Consider the following 26680-nt stretch of genomic DNA (forward strand, 5'->3'; position numbering starts at 1 on the left):
TGGGTCCTTTGTTTTCAAAATAATCAGTGGCATCAAGATTAGCACTGTTGTGAACAATACGTCTTTCTTTGTGTGTGTTGTTTAGGAGTCAGGAACCCTGGGTGTCGAAACTCTTCTCGTCTGACAGAAAGTCCCAGACAATGCCGGTTCTGCGTGGTCGAGGAAGCTTCGTGCAAGCAAAGCTGCAGCAGTTCAGCACTATGGACACCTCATTAACCCTGAACATGGGTAAACATCTGTCTACTCCTGTTGTTTACAACCTTCAGTCTGTGAAACAACACATTATGATATAGGATTTTCAGGCTTTCCTGCTCCTATAATGCTCTATTATGCTCTATTCTGCAATATAATGTAACAAAATAAAACATACTGTGATGCAATGGACATGATAAAACTTGACAACGTAATCTAATTTAACATAATATAATATTATGTAATATAATAGCTTAATTTACCTTGAAGCTTTGCTTTAAAATTCCAAGTCTCTGTTGTCTATCATGCGATTTTAATTTCGTTTAATGCCTGATATACACTAAAGTTTGGGGTCAGTCATTTTTCAGTGTTTTTGAATAAAGGCTTATAAGCTCACCAGTTTGTTTGATCAGAAAAAGTAGAAACCGTAATATTGTGGAATATTATTACAATTTAAAATAACTTCTCTATTTTAGTCTTTCTTTGTCACATGATCCTTCAGAAATTATTCTTATATGCTGATTTGCTGCTCAAAAATAATTTCTTATTATCAATGTTGCAAACGTTTTGGCTGCTTAAAGTGCCCCATTATGCTATTTTAAAGGTTCCTCGTTTAGTTTTAGAGGTCTCCTACAATAGGTTTACATGCATACAAAAACACTTTAATTTTCTCATAATATACATTGCACATCATCTCATTTCTCATTTTTTCCCTCCGATCTCATATTTTTCCCTTTAGGGATCACGTAATTCATTTTTTTTTCTCTTCTTGAATCTAGTCTTATGAGTACAAAATAAACAAGAAAACTACAGAATTTTGTATAAATCATGTACTGTAAGTGAAGCCAGTTGTTTTCATTTTGCATCTTGAGATGAATGTGTAATTGTGGAGTCTTGTATTTCAGCTGGAGGTCCCACAGAAGCAGAGACCAACCACCAGTCTTTGCTTGAGGGGAATATGTCGACAGAAGCCTGCCTTACCGTGCTGGACGTCCTCTCACTCTTCACTCAGAGCTTCAAGGTAATCACCTTTTTTTTTTTTTTTTTACTTAGATCTGTCTTCTAAAGTGTTTGTAATGAAGCTAAAGGGTCAGTTCTAAATAATTAGATTCTTCCATAAACTGATAATGTGATTACTGGACTCTGACAGAATCAGCTGCTGGACAATGAAGGTCACAATGCTCTGATGACGAAGGTCTTTGACACGTACCTCACTTTACTGAAAGTCGGACAATCAGAAGCAGCAATCAAACACATCTTTGCCTCTTTGCGAGCCTTCATCATCAAGGTGAGATCAATATATTTCTTTAGTTTACTCAGAAAACGATTATTTACTCGTCCTCATGACGTTCCAAACCCAGGTGCTGTTGTTTTTTCTGTATAACACAAAAGATGCAGCTTTTTTTTTTATTATGCAGGTTTTGTGCCTTTGAATAATCTTGAATGAAGTTTTAATTAATGACCACAATCTTTAAATGCAACACCATGAGATGTTTTCAAGATGTTCCAAATTTTGCCTACTTGAACATTGATGTGTTTGTATCTCTATTATATATATTTAGTTCCAGGTTCCCCTTTTCAAGGGCCGTGTAACGCTGTGCGGTTCGCTGTGCTACGAAGTCTTGAAGTGCTGTATGTCTAAATTAAGTGTCCTACGTGGGGAGGCGTCTGCACTTCTTTACCTGCTCATGAGGAACAATTTTGATTACACCAAGAGGAAAAGCTTCCTGCGCATGCACTTACAGGTATATAATGGCAATTTCAGGCAAATCTCGTGACAATTCGCACCACAATTCGCTTTGTTCATTTTGGACGTTACAAATCTTTACTATATGTCAGCACATATTTTTATTTCATTGTTTCCTTTTCTGTAAATGGTCAACTCTTACACAATACTTTGCGGTAAATGAGCATTTGGATGTGGGGGAGTTTATTTGAGTCCTGTAACCCTAATGCATAAAATATGGAGTGGTAACTGCATGGTTGCACGTTTGAAGGGGTGAATCATGAGCTTGCACCACTGGGTCCTTGAGTAAGACACTTCATAGGGCGGTTGTTAGATCTTAACTTATTAACTGTTTTTGCTGCAAAAGCTTTACCAACATTTTAAGTGAAACAATTTTTTTAATGCATGTTATGGTCCATTTAAGGTGATTGTCTCTGACATAAGTGTACTGTACTTCACTTGCTAGCTTTACTTCACAGTACATATATTAAAACATACATTTTATATGTACATTTTATTCATCTTATATACAGGGTTTGACATCAAAATAAATGCTCAACAGTCACTGTGGCTAGTGTATTTCAAAAGCCACTCAGAATTTTCACTGGCCACAATTTTGACATTGATACCATGGGGAAAACCTGCCATATAGATCTTTTTAATATTATCTCATAATTTGGCAGAATGTATATTAGGCTGCTGTCACTTTAAGACCTGCTTTTTCTTTCTCAACTGTTTACTTTCACTTAGAAGATTACTGACTGTTTATGTGAATACTCGTGTATTTGACTGTTTAAGTGAAGTGAGTTTAAGCAGCGAAAAATAACTAAATTTAGTACTGAGAGACGGCTTTATGTGCACATACTTTCCTGTAGCTCAAACAGTAGAGCGTTGGCGCTAGCAACGCCAAGGTCATGGGTTCAACTGACAAAATGTAAAATGTGTACCTTGAATGCAATGTTGTAAGTCGCTTTGGATAAAAGCGTCTGCCAAATGCATAAATGTAAATGTAAATACTTTGGGTGTGGACACAAAATCTGTGAACAATATTCATCCGGAGCAAATGAAACGAGTGAGATGCGGGTTTGTGTGTCACTCGCTGTCGGAGAGATGAGAGAGAGAGAAAGCGCAGCTGGCATTGTGTTTCTATTCTGTGGAAAATTAGTATTAAGCGTTTCAGATATTTCTGTATCGATATGTATTGAAAAATCTATATTTTTGACAACACTGTAGTGCACTTAGTTTATATTTCAGATGCCTGTTTAAAAGACTACAATTGAAAAATTAAACCCATCAAAGTGGCTAGTAGGAGTGACGGCGTTACACGTCACTGCTGAAATCCATGGTGGGTGTTAATGTCAAGCCCTGTGTGTGTGTGTGTGTGTGTGTGTGTGTGTGTGTGTGTGTGTGTGTGTGTGTGTGTGTGTGTGTGTGTGTATGTATTATGTGTATATGTGTGTATATATATATATGTATGTATGTATGTATGTAAATTTGTTTATTTATTATTATACGTTTTTCACACATTTATTTTTTATAGTCGTATTAACATTAAAATTCATTTGTATACTCTTGTGAAGAAAAAGTACATACTTCTGAGAGTGTAGCAGAAGAGTAGGCAAGCTTACTTGCTAGCTTACAAGTCCACATAAAACATGGAAACCCAACGTGTGTGTGTGTGTGTGTGTGTGTGTGTGTGTGTGTGTGTGTGTGTGTGTGTTGATTTGGATTTAAAAAAATTCTCCATCTGATGTGTCACAACCCTATTATGATATGTCATGAAAAATGTTTGTGTACCTAAAATGACATGAGTATCTCACGGTCTTGTAATGCGCTATTATCAAAAGCATAACAAGGAGCTTAAAGGATTAGTTCACTTCAGAATTAAAATTTCCTGATAATTTACTCACCCCCACGCCATCCAAGATATTCATGTCTTTCTTTCTTCAGTTGAAAAGAAATGAAGGTTTTTGAGGAAAACATTCCAGGATTTTTCTCCATATAGTGGACTTCAGTGGGGTCCAGCGGGTTGAAGGTCCAAATTGCAGTTTCAATGCAGTTCAAAGGGCTCTACACAATCCCAGATGAGGAATAAGGGTCTTATCTAGCGAAACGATTGGTCATTTTCAAAAAACAAACAAACATTTATTTACTTTTTAACCACAAATGCTCGTCTTGCACTAGCACTGCGATACGCCATGCATTACGTCAGTGGTTCCCAATTCCAGTCCTCGTGACCCACTGCTCTGCACATTTTGTATGTCTCCCTTATTTAACACACCTGAACCAGATCATCAGCTCATTAGGAGAGACTCCATGAACTGAACTGAGTGTGTCAGATAAGAGAGACCTACAAAATGTGCAGAGCAGTGGGTCACGAGGACTGGAATTGGGAACCACTGCATTACGCAATCACGTTGAAAGGTCACATGTAAGTACCGACCTTGTGTTTACAAGCCATTTACAAAGAAAAAGGTGAAACAAAGATGTCGCACGATTTTAACGTTTTTCGCCCTACCCAGAACACACGTGACCTTTCAACGTGATTATGTAATGTGTGGCGTATCGCAGTGCTAGTGCAAGACGAACATTTGTGGTTAAAAAGTATATATATATATATATATATATATATACATATATATACATATACATATTATTTATTTATTTTTATGACAGATGGTTTGGCTAGATAAGACCCTTATTCCTCGTCTGGGATCATGCCCTTTGAACTGCATTGAAACTGCAATTTGGACCTTCAACCCGTTGGACCCCATTGAAGTCCACTATATGGAGAAAAATCCTGGAATGTTTTTCTCAAAAACCTTCATTTCTTTTCAACTGAAGAAAGAAAGCCATGAATATCTTGGATGGCGTGGGGGTGAGTAAATTATCAGGAAATTTGAATTCTGAAGTGAACTAATCCTTTAAGCCCACAATGTAATCGTAATAGCGTAATAAAGCCTCATGGCTCCAGTGAGACAGGTCAAGCCACATTCACTTGATGTTTTCTTCAGCTCAGTTGCACTTTCTCTCATGTCTTAAGGAATCTGCACCATGTATACTCAATGCAGAGCAATAACTTAACTTTTTTTATTTATTCTATACATTTCAATTGTATCCTCATTATAAATGAAAACAGGTTCTCATTTGTTAGTATATTTTGCATTCACAATTAATTTACAATGCTTTAGACTGCATTTTTTATTTTTTTTTGGTTACACTTACACTGTGAATACCTAATATATACCTAATATATTTCATATATATATATATAATATATTTTGTCTGTTTCCTTTCTGACCGTTAGATCATCATCGCTGTGAGCCAGCTTATCGCTGATGTGGCGTTAACCGGCAGCTCACGTTTCCAGGATTCACTGTCCATCATCAACAACTTTGCCAACAGCGATAAAGTCATGAAGGTGCAGTAGAGTTTGCTAGCTGGAATCTGCAGTCACTTGTCAAACTACCTCATAAATAATTTCCATTTAGGGGCCGCTTACATGTGCTTCACCACTTTTTGAAAGCCACTGTCTGAAATCAAAGCATCTCCAGTCTACGGATGGGAGGAGAAATGATATACTTTGCAAATGCAAAGTTTCTTGGGGGCAACACAAAACTTTAGATTACACAAAAGCATTGAAATATTTCTTTCCCCTCCTATCTCATATTTTTTTCCACCACCATGTCCGTTTAAGGGCTCCATACCAGTCCATCATTCTTCATAATTTAATTTAAACATGTAATCAGAAAAACATTTGCGCTGTCTAGAACATCAGGGGCCTGATGTATTAATCTTGCAATCTTCATCTGTATGCATAAAAAATAAACAACATAAATGTGCATGCCGCCTGCATACTGACAGACTTTACGTACAGTACTCCCTCTTTTACTTGTGTGATCAAAATGATGAAGTAAAGAGAATACTGTAAATGTACACACATTTAAATGAAAAAATGGAGTTAATCAAACTAATTACATTAATTATTCCAGAAGATAAAGGCCTGGTTTCACAATCAGGGCTTAGATTAAGACAGGATTAGGACTTTTAAGTAGCTTTCATAAATGTGAAAACTGCTGCATATAAACATAATAAAACGCAACAACAAGTCCAGGCCTGGTCCTCTCTCATCTTGCAGTGTCATCACTCCTCCTTTTATCCTTTCAGAGCTCCTCCGTGAGACTCGAGACCGGTGTGGCGCATGCTTTTAACAAAGCTGAATGTGGTATGCAGGGCGAAGCCGAGAGCTGTGGGAATGCAGCGATGCCGGTGTGGCACGCAGGTTATGTGCCACAGGCCTCGCTCCATTCGTGCCCTGCATACCACATTCAGCTTTATTAAAAGCATGCGATACAGTCTGCATGGCATTCTTGTGAAAGCTGTGAGTCATATGACTTGTGAACATGCCAAAACACCTACAGTAATAATCAGTTTACTAAAACTGCAAGTATTCTTGCTTCTGTTTTTATAACATGAAATCTATATGTCTCCCCAGACCACAACGTTTCCATCTGAAGTGAAGGGTCTGACGATGAGAATTCGTACGGTTTTAATGGCCACCGCTCAGATGCGCGAGCACGAAAAAGACCCGGAAATGCTGCTTGACCTGCAGTACAGTCTCGCCCGATCGTACGCCAGCACTCCAGAGCTCAGGCGGACATGGCTGGACAGCATGGCACGGGCACACAGTAAGAACGGGGACGTTTCTGAGGTAAGTTGTTTTGTTGGTACAGGTGCATTGGAAAGATTCTTTGTATGTGTTGAACTTGTTTTGACTTCAACACGTTGTACATGGATGAAATTAGCATGAAATGTCAATGATGTTGTCATTAAATGCATTTTTAACCTCACCACACCCTTAACCACACCCACGCCTGCTTTACAATGAACATTTCTGAGGAAATGCACACAATATTTGTTTTTCAGATGTTAAAAATAATGTCATCCATTGTTCCATTCAGTGTTAAATTTGATTAGCAATACATTTGCATCAGTTCTCCAAAACTGTGTATTGCCGACCAAAACTGTCTGCACCCAATATAGCTGGACAGTGAGAGTAGAGATAAAGAATAAATAAACAGATAAAGCTTATATAATTTTCTAAGTATTTCTCCCTTCCCCATTTTTGTGTGGGGAATTCTTTAAGCAAAAGCTACAGATCAGTTATATTTAATGGCAGTAATTAATGACGGGCCGTCCTCTGGAAACCACCTTCCGGTGGTATAACGTTCAGATTAACCTTTAAACAATCATGAGCACCTGTAATAGCACCTGTCACTCCCTCTGCCTGTCTGAACACCGATCAAGCCTCAGTCTTTTACCAATAGTTCACAAGAGACTTTCAGTGCTGTTTACTTGTGTCATGATGAATTATTTAACAAATTTGCTTAATCTATCATGTACTCTTCTGGTATGTTTAGGTTAGCAGGAGTGTTTGATTCTTCAGATAAATATATCCCCCACGAAATGAAAAACAGGAACTGGACTGTATTAAAGGTCACTTCCTGGCCATCGTCTCTTATTTTTCTATTTTGGTCACATACAGGGAATGCATCCAAGAATGGAAAAGATAATGAAACAGTAGTGCCTTCTGCAGTAGATGGCCTAAAACATATAAATGCAACGTATATGTTCTTCAATATATATTTACGACATAGAATACGTGCTTTATAGACCTAATATTGTACTGAACACAATTTATTGCTTTCTGGATGGTATAGTAAAATCAGTTGACGTTAGCTATGTTTCCATCCAAAATTGGAATATAGCATAAAACATTTGCGAATAAATCAGCTTTTCCATCCCATGTGTTCAAGAGAACTCAGTCGTCACTTCCTGAGAGAATTGGCACAAAATATCTGTAATAAAAATGGAAGTTGCTGCAGTTGGGGAAGAAACTGTGGCTCTTTTTTCCTCCATCATAAATGACTTGAGTCTCAGAGCGCACGGATGAAACACAATAAACGCTGTCATGTTCATCTTGTGTTCGGATGCTGGTTTTTGTGAACAATCATGTGAGACGCTTCAGGGAGGGAATTAAACCAAATGAAACCAGACTTTGGCTCAGGCGTTTCAGAATGATCAAACCAACATTTGTGATGCTGTTAGTCCAGTTATCCAATCACATCCACTGTTGAGGCAAAGTCTTTTGTTGTTTGTGTGTTTCCATTGTAGTTTATGTGCATGTCTTCTTATCGAATCAAAAATCCTTGATGCTCATTTTTACAATATGTGCTCATCTTGGCATTCCTATCCAGCATTAAAAAAAAAAAAAAAAAAAAGTAGGTGGATGGAAACCTACAGATTGATGAGCTTAAATTCTGTTCATTATGTATGAGATTTGTTTTCTTAGTTCTGTGAACCTTATTTTCTCTGATATCTCTCCGCTCTGGTATTTTCACAGGCTGCTATGTGTAATGTTCATGTTGCTGCATTGGTGGCAGAGTATTTGCACAGGAAAAGTAAGTTTGCAAAGGTTTCTTTACTTTCAACAAAGGGTTCATGCTCAGTTCAGTTGTTTGGATCATATTCACTCTTCCTTATATTACCGTGTCCTAAAAAATCAACCGTAACTTTAGTTTACACTGATTGCTGAATTAAAATCAAAATGCATGTCTGACCTCATATTACAATGTTATTTTCATTCCCACCTAATTTTTCAATTATAAATGGACAACACAAAAACAATAAACTGTGGCTCATGTGATTTCCCTTATTTTCCCCATGCAAATAAGGCTCCTGCTTGGACAAACACTCTACTGTCTTAGACCAAATGTGTGGTGCACGATGCAAATGGCAATGCAAAGTCTCAAACAATGCATCACGAATAGTGGAGCTATTATGGATAGCATTGTAAACCTTTTTTTTTTTTCTCTTCTTTTTATATTTTAAACATAGTATTACAGTATGTAGTAAGTTTTGTGAGTTTTTTTTTAAATAGTATATGTATCATTAACTGCTAGCGACTCAGAGTTTTGTGCCAATGCAAAACTAAAAACATGTTCCAGGTTTCACAAATTTGCATGTCTAGAAACCAGAGATAAAAATGGCATTGTTGAAAAGACTGCTGTCTGTTTCTCAGAAGTCATGTGTTGGCAACAGTGATCCAGTTATTTTGTAATCCTAATTAGCTTCTCCATGAGTAATCTTTAAAGTATTGCATTAGCTTATGTAAACTAGCCCCAAACTGTATTTGTGCACTTTTTCATGCTGATATACTGATTCTTCATGCTCCCTCCCAACCATTCTTTCACAATTTGAGCCTGATGAATCTTGGCATTGTCATCCTGGAATATGGCCATGATGTGTCTTCCTACATGGTTGTTTAAGAAATGAAAAGCTACACACTCCATCAGTTAGAGTTAGAAGAACTGTTGCAAAACATATAACATGCTAGAAACATAATAATCACTGCAATAATGATCCAGTCATAGACTTTTAAAGTCCCCCTGTGGTGAAAATCAAGTTGTTAATGTTGTTTATGTGTCTATGTGGTGTTTTTAATATGCTCTAAGACAAACCATGTTCGAATTCATGTCAACACCATTGCTGAGTATTTTCTCCTTAAAACTGAAGTGAAAAAAAGACAGTCTCAAAAATGAGGTTGGAAATCGCTGGTGCGAGTGAGTGGAGGCGGGGCTAATTAGCATATTCATAGAACCGCGTATACTAAATGAAGCAAGGGTGCAGAGTTACATCCAAGCTATTTTAAGGCATGAAGAATTTTTTTTTTCATAGGAAAAAAAAATATTTAGGTGATCAATGATGAGTTTTAAGGGATACAATTATTGACTACAGGGGGACTTTAAGCATTTGCATATTTAATTCCAAACAGTGACTTTTTTTTGGCTGAGTACAAACTTTTATGGTAGATGCGATTTGACAGCACTAGTTGTAACTGTATATATATAAAGAGTTTTTGCTAATCTTTTCTCAGTATAGTGACACATATTCTGCTATCTTAATGTTTTAGAGCTGTTCCCGAGTGGACTGGCAGCTTTTAAGAGAATCACCCAGAACATTGATGAAGAAGGAGCAATGAAAGAAGATGTAGGGATGCAAGATGTGTACTACACTGAGGTAAACAGCACTGGGGGAGTTTTATCAATGCAAAAAAAAGATCATGCTAGCATCATAGTGCTTTTTAACCCCATAAAAGACTGTCAAGAATTATGTTTGATGAACAAGTTGCATTTGTGAAACTTCAGCTGTACTTCTGTGACAGGATGTCCTGGTTGAGCAGTTGGAGGTGTGTGTTGAGGGTCTATGGAAAGCTGAGAGGTTTGAACTCATAACACACATTGCGAGACTCATCATTCCTATTTACGAGAAACGGCATGAGTTTGAGGTAAGAAAAAAAAGAAAAAACAGGATGCACTGATGCAATGCAGATTAAAGAAATGTACTAATTTTCCTACCAGTTTCCCAACTCTTTCATTTTCTCTGAATAGTCTTTCACAGCACTGTGGGTAGAAGACTTTGTGGCACCTGTGGTTTTTTATTTGACAGAAACTCATGACTCAGTAACTTAACTCTTAAAAAATTAGAAAGCACATGCGCACTCTGACCGGATGTGAGAGGATTAAAGTTGCTCAGTGGACGGTGAGGGCAATATTACTATGAACAGAGCCTCAATCCGTTTCACTTTCACTTCTCAGTTAAATGAGGAAAACGTGGAAATAAGAATGAAAAAATCATGTTGCAGGAAAAACCCTTAGAAATATATAGAGGGCTCTTCTGCTGAAGCCAGCCTATTTTGGAAGAGGGAACCGTTTTAATCAAATCATGACTTCTCATGACAGTGCTGGCACTGTGGGAAAGTTTCCATGTTGGAGAGTGTGTTTGTGAATGGCTTTCTAAACAATGGTTACTGAAAGTACAGGATGATTTCACTTCACAAACGAAAAGGATTTTTACTTTTTGTGAGGGGATAAAAGTGGTGTATGTGTGGGGTTTGTCAGTGCTTTCAAAGCACAACAAATCCTGAACTTTGAAGCACCATGTGGAGATATTTCATTCCTTTAAAGGGATAGTTCACCCTAATATGAAGTTTCTGTCATTATTTACTCACCCTAATGTCGTTCCAAACCTGTAAGGCTTTTGTTCATCTTTAAAACACAAATAAAGATATTTTTGATCAGATCTGAGAGCTTTCTGTCCCTCCATTGACAGCTACGCAACCACCACTTTGACGCTTCAAAAAGTTCATAAAGAGATCGTACAACTAATCCATATAATTAAGCGGTTTAGTCAACATTTTCTGAAGAGACTCAATCGCTTTATATGATGGACAGATTTAATTTAGGCTTTAATTCACATTTAAACACTGATCAGCGAACATAAACAGAAGCTCAACCGAACTTGACACGCGAGAACAAACCTCTTGCTGAAGCTCAAGCGTGATGCGTAACACGAGAATGAACCTCATTGGTTCTTGCGGAAGCTCAAGCGTGATGCGTAACACGAGAATGAACCTCATTGGTTCTCGCACGTCGAGCAAACATGCTTGAGCTTCCGTTTACCACAACTAATGAGTGAGTTGATGAATGTTTAAATGCGAATAAAAGCCTTAATTCAGTCTTTTCATCATATAAAGCGATCGAGTCTCTTCAGAAAATGTGGACTAAACCGCTCGATTCATATGGATTAGTTTTACAATCTCTTTATGAACTTTTTGAAGCGCCAAAGTTTCAGTTGTGTAGCTGTCAATGGAGGGACAGAAACCTCTCAGATTTCATCAAAAATATCTACGAAGCTACGAAGATGAACGAAAGTCTTACGGCATTTTTGGGTGAACTAGCCCTTTTAGTAACAACAAATTTGTATTTTAGATGGTATTACTTATAATTTTTTTAAATGATTGATCGTGTTCTGTAATTGTTGTTTGTTACATTTATAAAATTGTCCAGCGACGGTATCGCTATTGCCGATATTTGTCTTGATGATATTTTGTATCGGACTGAAAGCAATTTAAGTGGTATCGCCCATCCCTACGTGTCTTTAAATGATCTGACTTAATTTGTGTTTATGGATACAAGCTGATCCAGCTGTAAAATCAAATATCATTATCTCCAAACCAATGTTTAGGGGATGTTATGCTTACAAAGGTGAGCAAATATGAAAACCTGTGTTTCCTTTCTACCGTTGCCTTGTGCAAATGTACTTTTAACACCTTGCTAGTCATTATTTAAACTGTTTTAGATTCCAGTTCTTCCATTTGATTTTTCATATCCATTTTTTTTAAAATGACATCCATGTATGAATATAGGATGATCATATTGACAATTTGTTCTGACACTTTTTCCAAGTCATGTTTGGAAGTGTGTGATGGCACCACAAAGTCGGACAGGAAGATTTATTTGGCAATATGACATGAAGGAACACGCGTGCTGCTAATGTTTTCTTTAACATAAGCCAATTTACTTTACTCTCATGAAGTACTCTCTCAGTTCTGAGGAAAACTGTAAACAGGAGACTTTAGATTATGTACCTTGAGTCTGCTAACAAACACATCCTTATTAAAGTTTACACACTTCAAAGATGACACAGTTGCAGACCTAGTGGTTAATGCACTCATCACATCAGACTTTTCATTTCCTGCTTTTGTTCCCCATCTTTCTTGTCTTATATCTCTCTCTTTTTATTCCCGCTGATAAATATCCAAAGTTGACAGTTTCAAGCAAAAAAGCTGAAAACCGCAATTGTTACACGAAAGTGCATGAAAATGACATGCTAGCAGTTCTCAAACGTTCTCTTACAGAGCTGTTATTTCTCTCTTTCTCCGATAGAAACTGAGGAGGTTGTATGACACACTGCAGCGAGCTTATGCGAAGATATTAGAGGTAATAAAGTCTGGCCGACGTCTGCTGGGGTCTTACTTTAGAGTCGCCTTTTATGGACAGGTAGGTTCACAAGTTTATGCTTGTGTAGATTTGACTTGCTTTTTGCTACCACTTCCCAAAATGACTTCTCTGTGTAAACCATTGATATTGTGTATATCTTGCGCAACTGATATGGTGCACTTTAGAGTCTGACAGCTGAAATATGTTTTATCACATGAAACACATTTTTACACTACTGTTCAAAAGTTGGGTCTGTTTTTATGTTTTTGTTAAAAAGTCTCTTGTGCATACCAAGGCTACATTTATTTGATCAAAAATACAGTAAAAACAGTCATATTTAAAAAAAAAAATATTACAGTTTAAAATAAGTGTTTTCTATTTTAATAAATTTTAAAATGTAATTTAATCTTGTGATGCTAAGCTGGATTTTCAGCATCATTGCTCATGTCTTCAGTGTCACATGATCCTTTGATGAATATAAAGTTAAAAAGAAAAGCATTTATTTAAAAAAAAAAACTTTTTGGTTGAAAACTATATAGTCTTTACTGTCACTTTTTTAATGCTTAATGCTTCCTTGTTGAATAAAAGTGTTCTTTTTTTTTTTTTATCTTACTGACCCCAGACTTTTGAACATTAGAGTGTATGTAAAGATCATCAAAATAGATGTATCACAATAACACAGCACGATAATACAACAGGAGCAACATGTCAATCATGCAACTGAAACAATTAAGATTTTTTGGACTTCAGGGCTTCTTTGAAGAAGAGGATGGAAAAGAATACATTTACAAAGAGCCAAAGCTCACAAAGCTTCCTGAAATTTCCCTTCGCCTCACAAGCCTCTACGAAGAAAAGTTTGGAGCAGAGAATGTCAAAATCATCCAAGACTCCAACAAAGTGAGTCATACATTTTCACTGTGCAGGTTCCTGTATTGAGATTAAATGACCATGGAGAGCAGCACATCTGAGTCATCATTCAGGAAAGAGATGTTTATCTCAAGAACAAACATTTGGAGACACGTCTATCTTTCAGTCTCTGCATATTTTTGAGTATTTAACATTTGGAAACACATTACATTTTTACCCATTTCATAGTCAACTCACTTTCTTTAAATAAAAGGAACCACACATCAACTTTTTGTTTACCCACAGGTTAACCAGAAAGATCTGGACCCAAAGTTTGCCTACATTCAGGTCACGTATGTCAAGCCCTTCTTTGATGAGAAAGAGCTGGTGGAGAGGAAGACGGACTTCGAGAAGTGCCATAACATCAACCGCTTTGTCTTTGAAACTCCGTTCACGCTAACGGGGAAGAAACAAGGAGGAGTTGAGGAGCAGTGCAAGCGGAGGACGGTACTTACCAGTAAGCTCGCAGCACGCAGACAGCAGGAGATCTGGCATTACTCCCAGTACATCATATTTTTGAGATTGCCAACATTTTGTCAACTCTTACAGTTTGCTTTTTTAACAACACCTAGGCTACATACACAAGACAATCAGATTGGGTTGTCACTTCACCTTTTAGTGCTTAAAGGAATAGTTCACTTCAAAATGAAGATTCTGTCATCTGTCAACTTGAGAGTGAGTAAATGATAACAGAATTTTCATTTTGAAGTGAACTAATCTTTTAAAGGGGTACTTCACCAATGGGCTTTCAATAAAACATGGCTGCCTATGCGGTAGAAAGGCAGGACATTTATTAATTTGTGGTACTTGACTAGAGAAAACAAAAAATGGGCTGTTGTCTTCCCTTTCGCAAAAGATGTTGGAAAACTTTAACACCCATAATGCACTGGGCATTTTGCCATCCAAGACCACTCTCAGTCATCAGATACCGCCTTGCTTGAGTAGGAAATGCAAACTTGGTGTCGACTTGTTTTGCTCCTGGGTGCAAGAATTCAGAGAGTAAATGTTTAGCAGGAGTTGTTTTCAGTTTCAAGTGAAGGATCCAGAATGTTGTAGGCAGTGGCTGCAAAGTAAAAGTGACATGTGGAAGCCAACTATGGTAACACATACTCAGAATTTTAAGCCATCCAAGTTAGTGCACACACATTAGGAGCAGTGGGTAGTGAACACACAGACACACTGCCAACCATTAGGCCACGACTGCCCCATTCGTACATATGGAGAGAACACCGCCACAATGGAAAATCTGAAAAACCTCCATGTTTATAGTGTCAATTTCAAAGTGGATGATTATAAACACTGTTTTAGTCCAAACAGAAGGGGGAAAGTAAAAGAAACTGCTGTTCTGTCAGTTCCCCCATCTGTCAGTTCAGTACAACGAAGGCGGCTGTTGCAATAGTATTTTTACCATAATGCTGTTTAAAGATTACACAAAGTACGATACAATTTTCAGTGATAAACCTACCCTTACAATAACCATTCTGTTAATAACCCTCTGTTGATCCGACAGTCCGCGGACAATACGATCTGTAGTTTTCACGAAGGCCAAAAGAGTTTTGTTGATACATAAACAGGACCCAGTTAACACGGAGAACGAGTAAACGCTGTTTGTTTACTACCGACACTATAACAATACAAAGCAGGTTGAAAATCGGTGAACCTACACTTATAAAAGGGACAGTTCCGGTCCTTGATTCTGATTTGTTGAACCGTGCTGTGACATCATTACATCAGTGTTACTTTATAGACCTTATGTGTCAGTGAAACAAGCGTTTAGCAGTCATCTTTAGAACATTGTGTTTGAACTTTGCGGTAGCTCTGCATATTTCTGTCATCGAAAGAGTAATTAGCTGATGAAGTGGATTTACTTATTACAGAGTTAACGAAAGTGATCGTGAGCATTGTAATGTTTGAAGCGGATCTCATGACAAATGTCAGTAGACCGCGAAGATTTTAAAACAAACAATCCGTAAGATCTTACCTTCATGCTGTGGAAATACAAACCGGAAGAGAGAACACATCGAGCGCAGTGCTGAAAAGGGGCGGGGCTACATAAGGTCGGTACGGTGTTATTATTATAACCGTTTTATAAAAGCAATAAGCTCCGTGAAGCCATGGTTTACAGTGAATTTAATCAACGCCCCTTAGCTGGTCTAAACTCACAGCCTCACGGGGCTTATTGCTTTATTTAATCCTGTCGTGACATACACAGTTCAGAAATTTACAGGAGCGTACAAAACCAAAATGACCAACAAGTCACTAATGACATTTAAACACAGTGCTTCTGTCAGTGGTGTTTTAGTTAAAAATGCAAAACTATCATCGGATTTCTTAAGGGGAGACACCCCAGGTGAATGGGAAAGCACAATGAACTAATAGATATCAGCATGATACTTCCTTAGTTGATTACTGACATTAAGACAAATATCTGTCTTTGTGACTCTAGTTCCATACTCATCATTTTGGGCGTTCACTCTCACATTTAAATGCAGTTATCACTCCTGAAACTTTGCTGTGTTGTTACCCTAATAAACATTGTTTACATGAATTAATACCATGAATTAAATGGCATGTATTTAATACTGTATAAGATCAGTGTAAATATTTGATGGAACAGAAAAACAGTCTTGTATGAACAATGGTAATGATAAGTTCCCCATGGGCCAAAAGCGTTACTATTCTTTAAACTGGCACGCTCTTGCGTGACAACTTTTGTGAGCAACCTATCATTTAGATAATGAGTCTTTTCAGTTGGTCTCTTTACTCAGTTGTTGTCATACACCAATCAATTGTGGCGACAACAGGTGCGTTGGTACCTGTGAACTTCGTGACTCTGTCTGTCAGATGAAATATTAGATGTACCACTATTAGACCATGATTACTATCTTTTGTTTGAGTGGTGGTGTTTGTCTGTGTTGAGGTTCAAAAGCATACTGTGTATGTTTGCTTTTTGTGTCTGCAGCGGCCAACACATTTCCCTATGTAAAGAAGCGCATCGAGGTGGTGGGAGAGAAGCACTTGGAGCTGAAGCCGATCGATGTGGCAATAGATGAGATGAGAGAGAGGAGTGTTGAACTCGCTAAGCTCTGCTCTAATCAGGAGGTTAACATGATCACGCTTCAACTCAAACTCCAAGGCTGTGTTAGTGTGCAGGTACTAGTATGCATTACAGACTCATTGGGCCTTTTAATCTTCATACTATTTACACTACCATTCAAAAGTTAGTTAAAAAAAAAAGAAATTACTACTTTTATTTAGCAAATGCACATTAAATTGATCATACGTGATAGTTCTATAACATCTGTAACATCTGATCTATAATGTTACACAAAAAAAAGTCTAATAAATGTTCTTTTAAACTTTCTAGTCATTAAAGAATCCTGCACAAAAAAAAAAATTTGCTACAAAAAAATAATAATAATTCCACAAAATATTACACAACTGTTTTCAACATAATAATAATAAGTGTTTCTTGAGCAGCAAATCATCATATTAGAATGATTTCTGAAGGATCATGTGACACTGAAGACTGGAGTAATGATGCTGAAAATTCAGCTTTGATCACAGGAATAAATTACATTTTAAAATTAACATAGAAAACATGATTTTCTTTCCTTATACATCATGGTAGTATTTGTTATACTGCCTTCAATTTAAACTGATTTAAAAATATTTTTAAAAACATTTCATTACATTTTATTTTTTTGTAGTTCAGTTTATTATCATTTGTAATGCTGTGTTTTCCCCATTAAATCAGCTTTTCCCCCATTATAACAATGAGAATGTGATGTTTTTGCATTTTGCATTCTTTCGTGCTTCCCATAATGTTGTTCATGCATTAGGTCAATGAGAATTGGGTGAGAAATATGTTATCATGTTCAAGAAAATAATATTACAATTAACAATCATGGATAATATCGCTCCACAATATTTCTTCTTAGTTCTTCAGTTGCCTTAATTGTAGCACCCAAAAACCCTTGTTATTCACCTGTGTGTTTACATGGTGATGATAATACATCAAGTATGAAAAAACAGCTCATTATAATGCAACACGAACGTGTGCAGTAAGTGATTTCTGAGAAGCACTGTTGAAAGTGGATCGGACCGAGCAGCACAACACTCTTGTAGCCAATCAGCAGTAGGGGGCGTGTCTATTCATGATGGGGGGGAGGAGAGAGAGTGAGCCAATCAGCAGTAGGGGGCGTGTCCATTCATGATTGGGGAGGAGAGAGAGTGAGCCAATCAGCAATAGGGGGCGTGTCCACTCATGATGGGGGAGGAGAGAGCCAATCAGCAGTAGGGGGCGTGTCCACTCATGATGGGGGAGGAGAGAGAGTGAGCAAGAGGGAGGTTTGAAGAAAGACTGTAGAAAGAGAGATGGCTGAAAGACATTACAAAAGAGGAAAGCAGGAAGCCCTGAAAACAGACGTGAGGTTTCGTTGTTTCTGGTTCATACGTGAGTAACATTGGTTTTGCTCTGTTTCACAGAATCAAGATATGCTGTTGTAATGTTGAGCTCTAGTAACAGGACAGTTTTGAGAGTCATTGTTTGTCTGGAGCTGCTGCTGCTGGAAACTAACAACCAACTCTTGCTTGTATTTACTCTTGTGTACTGTATGTTACATTTTTGTCCTTTCTTGTAGTTCATTTGCCATCTTCACTTGATTTTTTTGCAAAGTATTATTTTGCGGCAGCTATGATAAAGCGACACTCTTGCATTGAGTGTTTATGCATTTTGGGGGCGGAGCAATGAAGCGGGGGTGTGTTTGTTTGAGTTGATTTCAACTATCAACAGTGTTTCTCAGAAATCGCTTACTGCACCTTTAAGATGACAGAATGCCAATCAAGTTAATTACATCCAAAACAAAATTCCTGTTGCCCTATAACAGGGAAACAAATTAAATGTAACAAACGGTTTTACATTTTTGACCTATACTTCTAATATCTTGCGCATGAAGTCACAGTCTGACTGGTAGCCTGATTGGCAGTTCATTGATAATGGTTTGTCACGCAATCATGCATCTAATATTGTTTTTGGGCTTATAGGTGAATGCGGGACCGATGGCCTATGCCCGAGCTTTCCTGGATGAATCCAAATCAGGTCAACCCAGTAAGAAAGTCAAGGAGCTCAAAGAAATATTCAGGTATGCGGTATTACCTTTGCAGTTTTTGTTGAACTTAGAAAGGAAACAGATAACTGTGGGTACATAACAAGGAAAAAGCATGGTATGGTAACAAGAACCTAAAACAACAATTACAAGGAAATTGTCTAACACCAAGGTCCTTTTTACACCTGGTATTAAGATACGTTTGGTTGATTAGATCACAAGTAGATGGATACACATTCACGTTTACACCTGGTGTTTTAATCTGTCTCTTTCGCGCTTCCCATAATGTTGTTCATGCATTAGGTCAGTAGACGGTCTTATGTGGCTGTTTGAACGTATTCAACAACATGAGCGTTTACCCAATGAAAGAAATCAGGTCAAATGCTTTTTCTACTCATACCGTCATTTATAAATGCGTTTATGCCTGTATTTAGTGTAAACAGGTGTCCTATTGGGGCTGTTTACACCTGGCCACTTCATGCGTTTTCTCAGATCGGATAGCTATCTGATTCATCAAAACGATTCCATTTACACCTGGTCACATAAATGTGTTTTTGCGAACCGGATTTAAATCCGATCTTCAAATCCCACAACGCTATATGCGGATTTAATGGAGTGCACGTCACCGAAACCAACAGATATGAGCTGCATTTTATTGATCGTCAGCTAAAATTTCAAAATCAAAGACCGCAGTAAGAGAGAGCGGCAACAGCCATGGTAAGATCATTTCGTTTCTTTACTTTTAATGATGATGATTGTGTGTTAAGAGTCTGCGACTTACTTTCACTTTGATTTGCGATAGTTTGCACGTTGGGTTAATGAATAGATGCTCAGCTTCTCATCTGCGGTGATGCGTGTTCCAGTAGCGTCGTCATATCTGGCTATAACATTACATATAGCCTATAACACGCTCTCACACGTTTTTTTAGGCCAAAACATTTTTTGGCACATACAGCAAACATCTCCTCACCATCCGCTAGCTGCCTGTCCCCCTAACACACTGTAAAAAAACGTGGTCCCTGTAGACAGCCCAGGCTCCACAAACGGCAACAAAAACAAACTGGGCTAACCCGCACCACGAAACATAACAAACTGTTCCAGCCAATAACCGACAAGAAAAATTTGGGGTGTGGTTTGGGAGGTTAGTGCGCGGATGAGGAGGAGGGAGGGTCTAGCTAGCCGCCGTTTTGTTTGACAATACTTTAAACGTCAACAGGAAGTGACGTGACCCAACATCACTTAGAGCACCTTTACCTTAATAAAAGTTATAAAAAGGCTCTTCTGGGGAAGTTTTGAAGCTTTCTTCTCAAGAACTTTCATTTCAATACGATAGTAAGTGTTCTAAAAATAGGTGAAGATGAAGTTAGTCACGATCAGGAAGCAACCAACTGCACTCACTGTTTATTCAACAGCATGTATAATCTTGCCATGTTGCAGGAATGTATCTGTTTTCATGCCAGCGCATCTCATTTTTGGAACTGGATCAGGAATTTGTGGTCCATTGCACTCTCGATGACATTTATATGACAGTTCGTACCCTTGGAATTGTAAGGTTCTATCTGCGCTCTGAGCAGTTTTGAGATATTGAGCTTTAAAGTGTATGCATTCCATTCGACTGTGTAGAAAGAACCTTTTTATTTTCTAAATAAAAAGTTCCAAAATGTACACAACTTAAAAAACAACATCACATAATGTAAAAAAGTTGTCACAGAATAAGAATATGTGAATAACTAAATTTTGACAAAAATGTCAGATAGAACCTTATAATTCCAAGGGGACGAGTTTTTGTTTTCTCCAAACACAGTTTGTTTTTGAAATACAAGTCATTTTTTCCCCCACAAAATAAGACGTCAAACTTAATCATCTGAAGCTTTTGAAGTTAACTACTCACTAGAAATAGCACATCAGGGTGCTAAAAATGATACATGCGCACACACACCATGCACATTATTTATTTATTTTTGTTATTTGCTCCTTTATTCTTGATTAAATTGTTTCTGTTATGCCTAATTGTTTGGTTATATGTGCTGCAGGCAATTTGTCAATGCATGCAGTATGGCTCTGGACATTAATGAGAGACTGATAAAGGAGGATCAGTATGAGTATCATGAGGGACTAAAGGCTAACTTCAAAAGCATGGTTAAAGAACTTTCTGAAATCATCCACGAGCAGGTACGTTTCATTGCTCATTTCCATCTTCTTGCAGCACAAAATTCTTGTTCTTCTTTCAACTTCTCCTTAAAAACCTATTACTGCAATTCATTCAGCCCAAACTCCATTCAGATGCTTTCTAGGTAAGTTGGTGTGCTGCTTTTAGAGTTTGCTGAAAGTTTAAGATTAACTTTAAGATTAAAGTTTTTAAAATCCTGGTGTCGCCGACGTCTTTGTAACATTAGCTGATTTTTTGCTTTGATTAAAGCACGCGTCATTTTCACATATCTGACAGTCTGTGAAATGCCACTTCTCCTGAAAATGTTCACCCATCGTGATTTTGTTCCTCATTTTTTGTTTCGACGTATAATCCCCAGCAATGTATTGCCACACTAAGTCATTTGACTATACAAGACAAAAAAGGGTTTGATTCCTTAGATGATCTATGACTCTTTGATTATATTCATTTTTTATCACTTATGTCAGAGCATGCATTATGATGCACTTCATAAAGAAAGTTAAAGGGCAACTTTCACACTAATGGCAGTTTTTTTCTCACATTTGTTGATTGGCAAGTTTGCTTTTGGACCCCGTGCATTGGTTTTGATTGTTTTTGCAGTTGCACTACATTTATTAGCAATTACAGACTGAATTAAGATAAATGTGTGGTTCTGTACTGTCTATTATCTTGTCCATGTAGACTCCAGGAAATGAGCTACATTAACTGGGCATTTCCCTCCATAAACAAACCAAAAAACGAATTTACTGTATGTCTCCACTGGTTAGGAAATGTTATTCAAGACTTGAAGATCTCACCAGAGAATTTGTTTTTGTTGTCCTCATCTCATGACTAGCAGTCAGTGATGACAGACAGGTTTGTTGGGTTAGGACGGTTAAAACACAACAGGTTTGGTTACCCTGGAGAGATTGTGCCCTGAGATTACATACTTGACTGAAGACTTAAGAGTGAAAGATTCATAATACCTTTTACTTATCTTACACTGGAAATAATGGAACTGTAGCTTACCATGGTTCAATGTTAATTTAGTGTGAATTATTGACATTTAATTATTTTGTCTATATATACTGATTGATTTACTTACCTGCCACAGTGTTTTTAAATTACCTTGCAGTGGATATAAAAAGTCTATGGGCCCTATCTTGCACCCAGCGCAATTGACTTTGTACACGGACGCATGTATCATTCCTATTTTGCACCCGCGCAAAGCGGACTTTTCCCTCCACAGAAGCACGTCGGTTAACTAAGAAATACACTTGCGCTCCCCGGGGCGGTTCAGCGCAAAGAGGAGGCGTGTTCCGGCGCAAACGTTCCCTCATGCTATTTTACAGGTTTTGAAAACAATTGCGCTACTAACCGAAAAAAAAAACAGTTTAAAGTCAGTGGCGCGTTGCGCATGTTATTAATATGCTATTTTAAGGGCGCATGCTTGGCCTTAATCAATGTAGCGTGTGCACAATGCGCATACACTTTGATTCTCTCATCTACACACAGACGCAGCAGTTATCATTTTTGCAAATCATACATTATTACGAAAGATAGATAGATAGATAGATAGATAGATAGATAGATAGATAGATAGATAGATAGATAGATAGATAGATAGATAGATAGATAGATAGATAGATAGATAGATAGATAGTTTATTATAAAAGCATACATCTAGCTTACACATTTACCCAAATTATCATACGCCTGTTTAACCGAAGTTAATTTGGGTGTGTTTCTCCATCCCCAACGTCCCTGACGGGAACGTCGGTCTCCTCGGCTGTGAACCGCTCCTGACGCGCGTCTGGCAAATCCGCCGTTATAATAGGAATTCGCTTTAGAACAAGCGCGCCTGCTCTTAAAGGGTAACTAAACCCCTGGTCAGAGCCTGACTCCACCCACTGGCAATATTTGAAAAATGCTGGAAAAGTAGGCAGAGCCCAGTGGAGAGGGGGCGTGCATCTGAAACGTATCTCTCTGCAGGCAAGGGCGTGGTTAGCTAGTACTCTCTGACGTCAGAGGGTACCACAACTTCCAATAGGAAAATTCAACTGCAGTAGCCACCGTTCAACCTGAAGAGGGCAGCACTCAGACGTTTTTACACCATATTTTGTAAAATTAAAACACTTTAAACACAAATGTCAAAAAAATTACTTGAATAAATGAACAGCACTAATAAAGCCCCATTCTTACAGATCATTAACTAAAAAAAGTTGGTTTAGGGTTTAGTTACCCTTTAAAGGGAATGTGAGATGTCGCTCTGATTGGTTTATTTCACGTTACGCCCAAACCACACCTATGAATAATGAAGCTACTTCAGACCAACCCCTTTTAGATTTGCGCCAGGCGCAAGAGTCATTTATCCCGCCGGGAAAATAGCAACAGCGCCAAGACCCGCCCACAAAGTTACTTGCGCTTTGCGCTTTGACACTTGCGTTTCAGATCGTTAAAATAGGGCCCCATAAGTCCATACATAGCCTTTTCATCTCCGTGCGTGTCGTAACTCTGTCTGACGCACCCACCGCTAGCCTAGCTTAGCACAAAGACTTGAGGTAAACGGCTCCAGCTAGCATACTGCTCCCAATAAGTGACAAAATAACTCCAACATTTTCCTATTTTCCTTTGTATAGTCACAATGTGTACAAATAACAAGGTCACATGAGAGACAGCCATCTTCTAACCGTATACATACTGGGAACTATATTCTCAGAAAGCGAAGCACTGCTACTTGAGCGGAGTGATTTAGTCCAACTCTGAGTGAACTCTCTGCTCCTCACCACGGGTGCTGCGAGCAAATCACTCAGACAGAGTTACGACACGCACGGAGATGAAATGGGTATGTATGGACTTATCTAACTCTGGGGGAGTAAGGTGTGGAAAAAGGTGTCACTCAGGTGAGGGCTACGAAAATATTTCCAAGGTATTAGATATACCATGGAACACAGTAAAGAAGACAGTTATCAGTAAGTTAAGAAAGTATTGCACAACAGTGACATTATCAAAAACAGATCATCCCTTTGAAACTGACAAACAGAAAACTGGTCAGGGAGGTTGTCAAGAGGCCTAGACTAACAGCTCTTTCTGGGAAGAACTGGCTGCTCCCTACATTAGTGAAAGAGAAAAGGAAGGCCTAATATGGTGGTAACCCATACTCAGAATTTGTCCTCTGCATTTAACCCATCCAAGTTCTGTGGCTGCCTAATCATCATGGCTGCCTAATCATCCCCATATACTGATTGGCTTCATCACTGTCTCCTCTCCACCAGTAAGCTGGTGTGTGGTGGGCGTTCTGGCGCAATATGGCTGCCGTCGCATCATCCAAGTGGATGCTGCACATTGGTGGTGGTTGAGGAGATTCCCCCCTTCCATATGTAAAGCGCTTTGAGGTCTCAGAAAAAAGCGCTATATAAATGTAACGAATTATTATTAAGTTAGTGCACACACATAGTGAACACACACACGTAATCGTGTAGAGAGAGGTTTTCCCGCTGATGACAACTAAATGGACAGTGCAAAGGAATAAGTGCTGGCCTCATCAAAGTCGGTAAACACAGCTACGCTAGCAAGGTTTTCATCTCACATACTGGATAAGAACCTCAAGAGCTGCTCAAAGCTGCCCAAATTGATGATTAGGGCTGTAATCTCCCAGTCGATTAGTCGATTATTTGGTCGATACGTTCTGGCTCGACCAAAATTCTGATTGGTCGTTTTTTTTGCCGCGTTCATTTCATCAGTTTTGCCGCGTTCATTTCATCAGGTGGAAAGCACTAATTGCTAATGGGGGTGTTTTCAGAGCACCCCTGTTTCACAGGTAACAGTCTGTCTTCAGTACACCCCCCTTGTTTTCACTTCTTTTGGATTAGCCTAACCCACTGGAGAAGAGAGACAGACTGAAGAAAGTAGGCTACTAGAAGGTTTGCTGAATATTATTTATTTAATTGTGAGAGCGTTTAATTCATAGTCAGTCAGTCCTCTTCTACCATGTCAACAAAGACATCGGCAGTGTGGCATCATTTTTTTTAAAGTTAATAGTCTATTCGTGTCTCAGCCGCGAAGCTGAGCTCCTATGTTCAGCGGCCTGTGCAAGCTGCACAGAGCGGCTGAAATGATAGTGTCTGTCAGTTGTTATAATACATATGACAAAAACAATAGTCTAAATTATGTTGCATATTCCTCAAAAGTTCTTGTGATGATATCACTAGTTGACAACATAGTACTATTTTCGGAAATCATAGGCTATGATATTGATGCAACGCTGTCAGAGCCGACAGACTCGTGTGTCAGACTGATTTCAGTGCAAAATAATTTGGTCAAAAACGATTTAATATACTGCAAATAGCCTACTAGTTTCAGTCGACCAAGATTTTCTTTGGTTGATTACAGCCCTAATTTATAGTATTTAATTATCCATCCTGAAGGTAAATATTTCCAACGAACATTCCTAGATCTAGCCGATGTGACGTGGTCGTGTATGATTTGGCAATAGGAGACAGCCTATACGCTGGTCAAAATCGGGCCGACTCCCTGAATTTTTACACAATTATCGGGAGGTCGGGAGGTGCTCGTAACGTAGTCGGCTCGGCTCGTAATATTCGACCGTACGAGCATCAATGATTTCCACACGATTTCTCCTGAGAGAGAAAACAATCTCATAGTTTTATAAAGCTCATATGACTGAAGAATTCATACCGTGTATGCCCGGCTTAAAATACATCCAAGCCCCGATAAACTGCAAAAGCATATATCCAGTTTCCCAAAACCATGTGGAAAAGTGAGTTATGGTCTGATGAGACAATGGTTGAACTTTTTGGCCAAAATTGTCAAAGGTATGTTGTTTGGAGCGAAAACAACAGAACACATCATCAGTAAAAGAACACCATTCCCACAGTGAAGCATCATGTGTAGAAGCTGCTTTTCTTCCGCTGGTGAACTGGGGTTTAGTGAAGGGGGAGAGAATCATGAATAGCTCCAAGCATCAGTCGATTTTGGCACAGAACCTTCTGGCGTCTGCTAGAAAACTGCAAATGAAGAAAGACTTTCACCTTTCAGAATGACAATAGCTGCTTTTCCACCGTCATGCCGAACACTTCTAAGAAGAACGGTAAGGAATGGTTCCCATTATATTTCCACTTGAGCTTGATTCAGCACAACACAATTACAGAGTGTTCTCGACTGGCTAACCGTACTGAACCATGCTGGGAGAATGTGTGTAGTGACCTCACCACTCAGGATTGGTCACTCGTCTGTGTCCTGTCCACCAGTTTTTCTGTTTCTGGCCAAGCACGCTATTTGAGTGATGTACACACAAGTTAATACTAAAAATTAAAAGAAATATCATATTATCTTCCATAATGCCGTCTCATTCTTGTCTGTAAACTCTTGCTCTGTTATCAGCCTCACAGTGGAAAATGAAGCCGTATCCGTACCGGATTGGTTCAGAATAGAACGGTTAAGCAACGAGAACTGTTTGGCCCGACGGTGGAAAAGCTGTTAAGGATCTAAAACACACAACCAAATCAAGAAAAGAATGGCTTCAGCGAAGAAAGATGACCGTTTTGGAACGGCCCAGACCCGAATCCTATAAAAAAAAATCTGTGAGCGGTCCTGAAGAGGGCCGTGATCAAGAGATTCCCTCGCAGTTTAACAGATCTGTTTGGTTTGATTTATTTATCATCATATAGAATTATATTTGATTAAAATTCAACTTATTTAATCATAGTTTAATTAATTGACAACCCTATTTATTGCA

The 26680-nt window shown here is 38.4% G+C and overlaps 1 protein-coding gene across 4 annotated transcripts in view; it reads left to right on the top strand.

The window, feature by feature from the left end:
- Positions 1 to 26680, top strand: part of dock11 (dedicator of cytokinesis 11) — a 107746-nt gene that overhangs the window by 74677 nt on the left and 6389 nt on the right. For all 4 annotated transcript variants that reach the window (XM_084405978.1, XM_084405980.1, XM_084405979.1 and 1 more), the window contains 15 exons: positions 86 to 228; positions 1098 to 1213; positions 1343 to 1480; positions 1755 to 1937; positions 5226 to 5339; positions 6414 to 6629; positions 8322 to 8379; positions 9891 to 9997; positions 10143 to 10265; positions 12706 to 12819; positions 13510 to 13656; positions 13912 to 14122; positions 16628 to 16818; positions 18712 to 18809; positions 20807 to 20945. In XM_084405978.1, coding sequence (XP_084262104.1) covers positions 86 to 228; positions 1098 to 1213; positions 1343 to 1480; positions 1755 to 1937; positions 5226 to 5339; positions 6414 to 6629; positions 8322 to 8379; positions 9891 to 9997; positions 10143 to 10265; positions 12706 to 12819; positions 13510 to 13656; positions 13912 to 14122; positions 16628 to 16818; positions 18712 to 18809; positions 20807 to 20945 — 2098 coding nt within the window. The remainder of the gene's footprint in view (positions 1 to 85; positions 229 to 1097; positions 1214 to 1342; positions 1481 to 1754; positions 1938 to 5225; positions 5340 to 6413; positions 6630 to 8321; positions 8380 to 9890; positions 9998 to 10142; positions 10266 to 12705; positions 12820 to 13509; positions 13657 to 13911; positions 14123 to 16627; positions 16819 to 18711; positions 18810 to 20806; positions 20946 to 26680) is intronic.

Source organism: Rutilus rutilus (assembly GCF_951802725.1).
Source record: "Rutilus rutilus genome assembly, chromosome: 3".
In the NCBI taxonomy this organism is placed as follows: Eukaryota; Metazoa; Chordata; class Actinopteri; order Cypriniformes; family Leuciscidae; genus Rutilus; species Rutilus rutilus.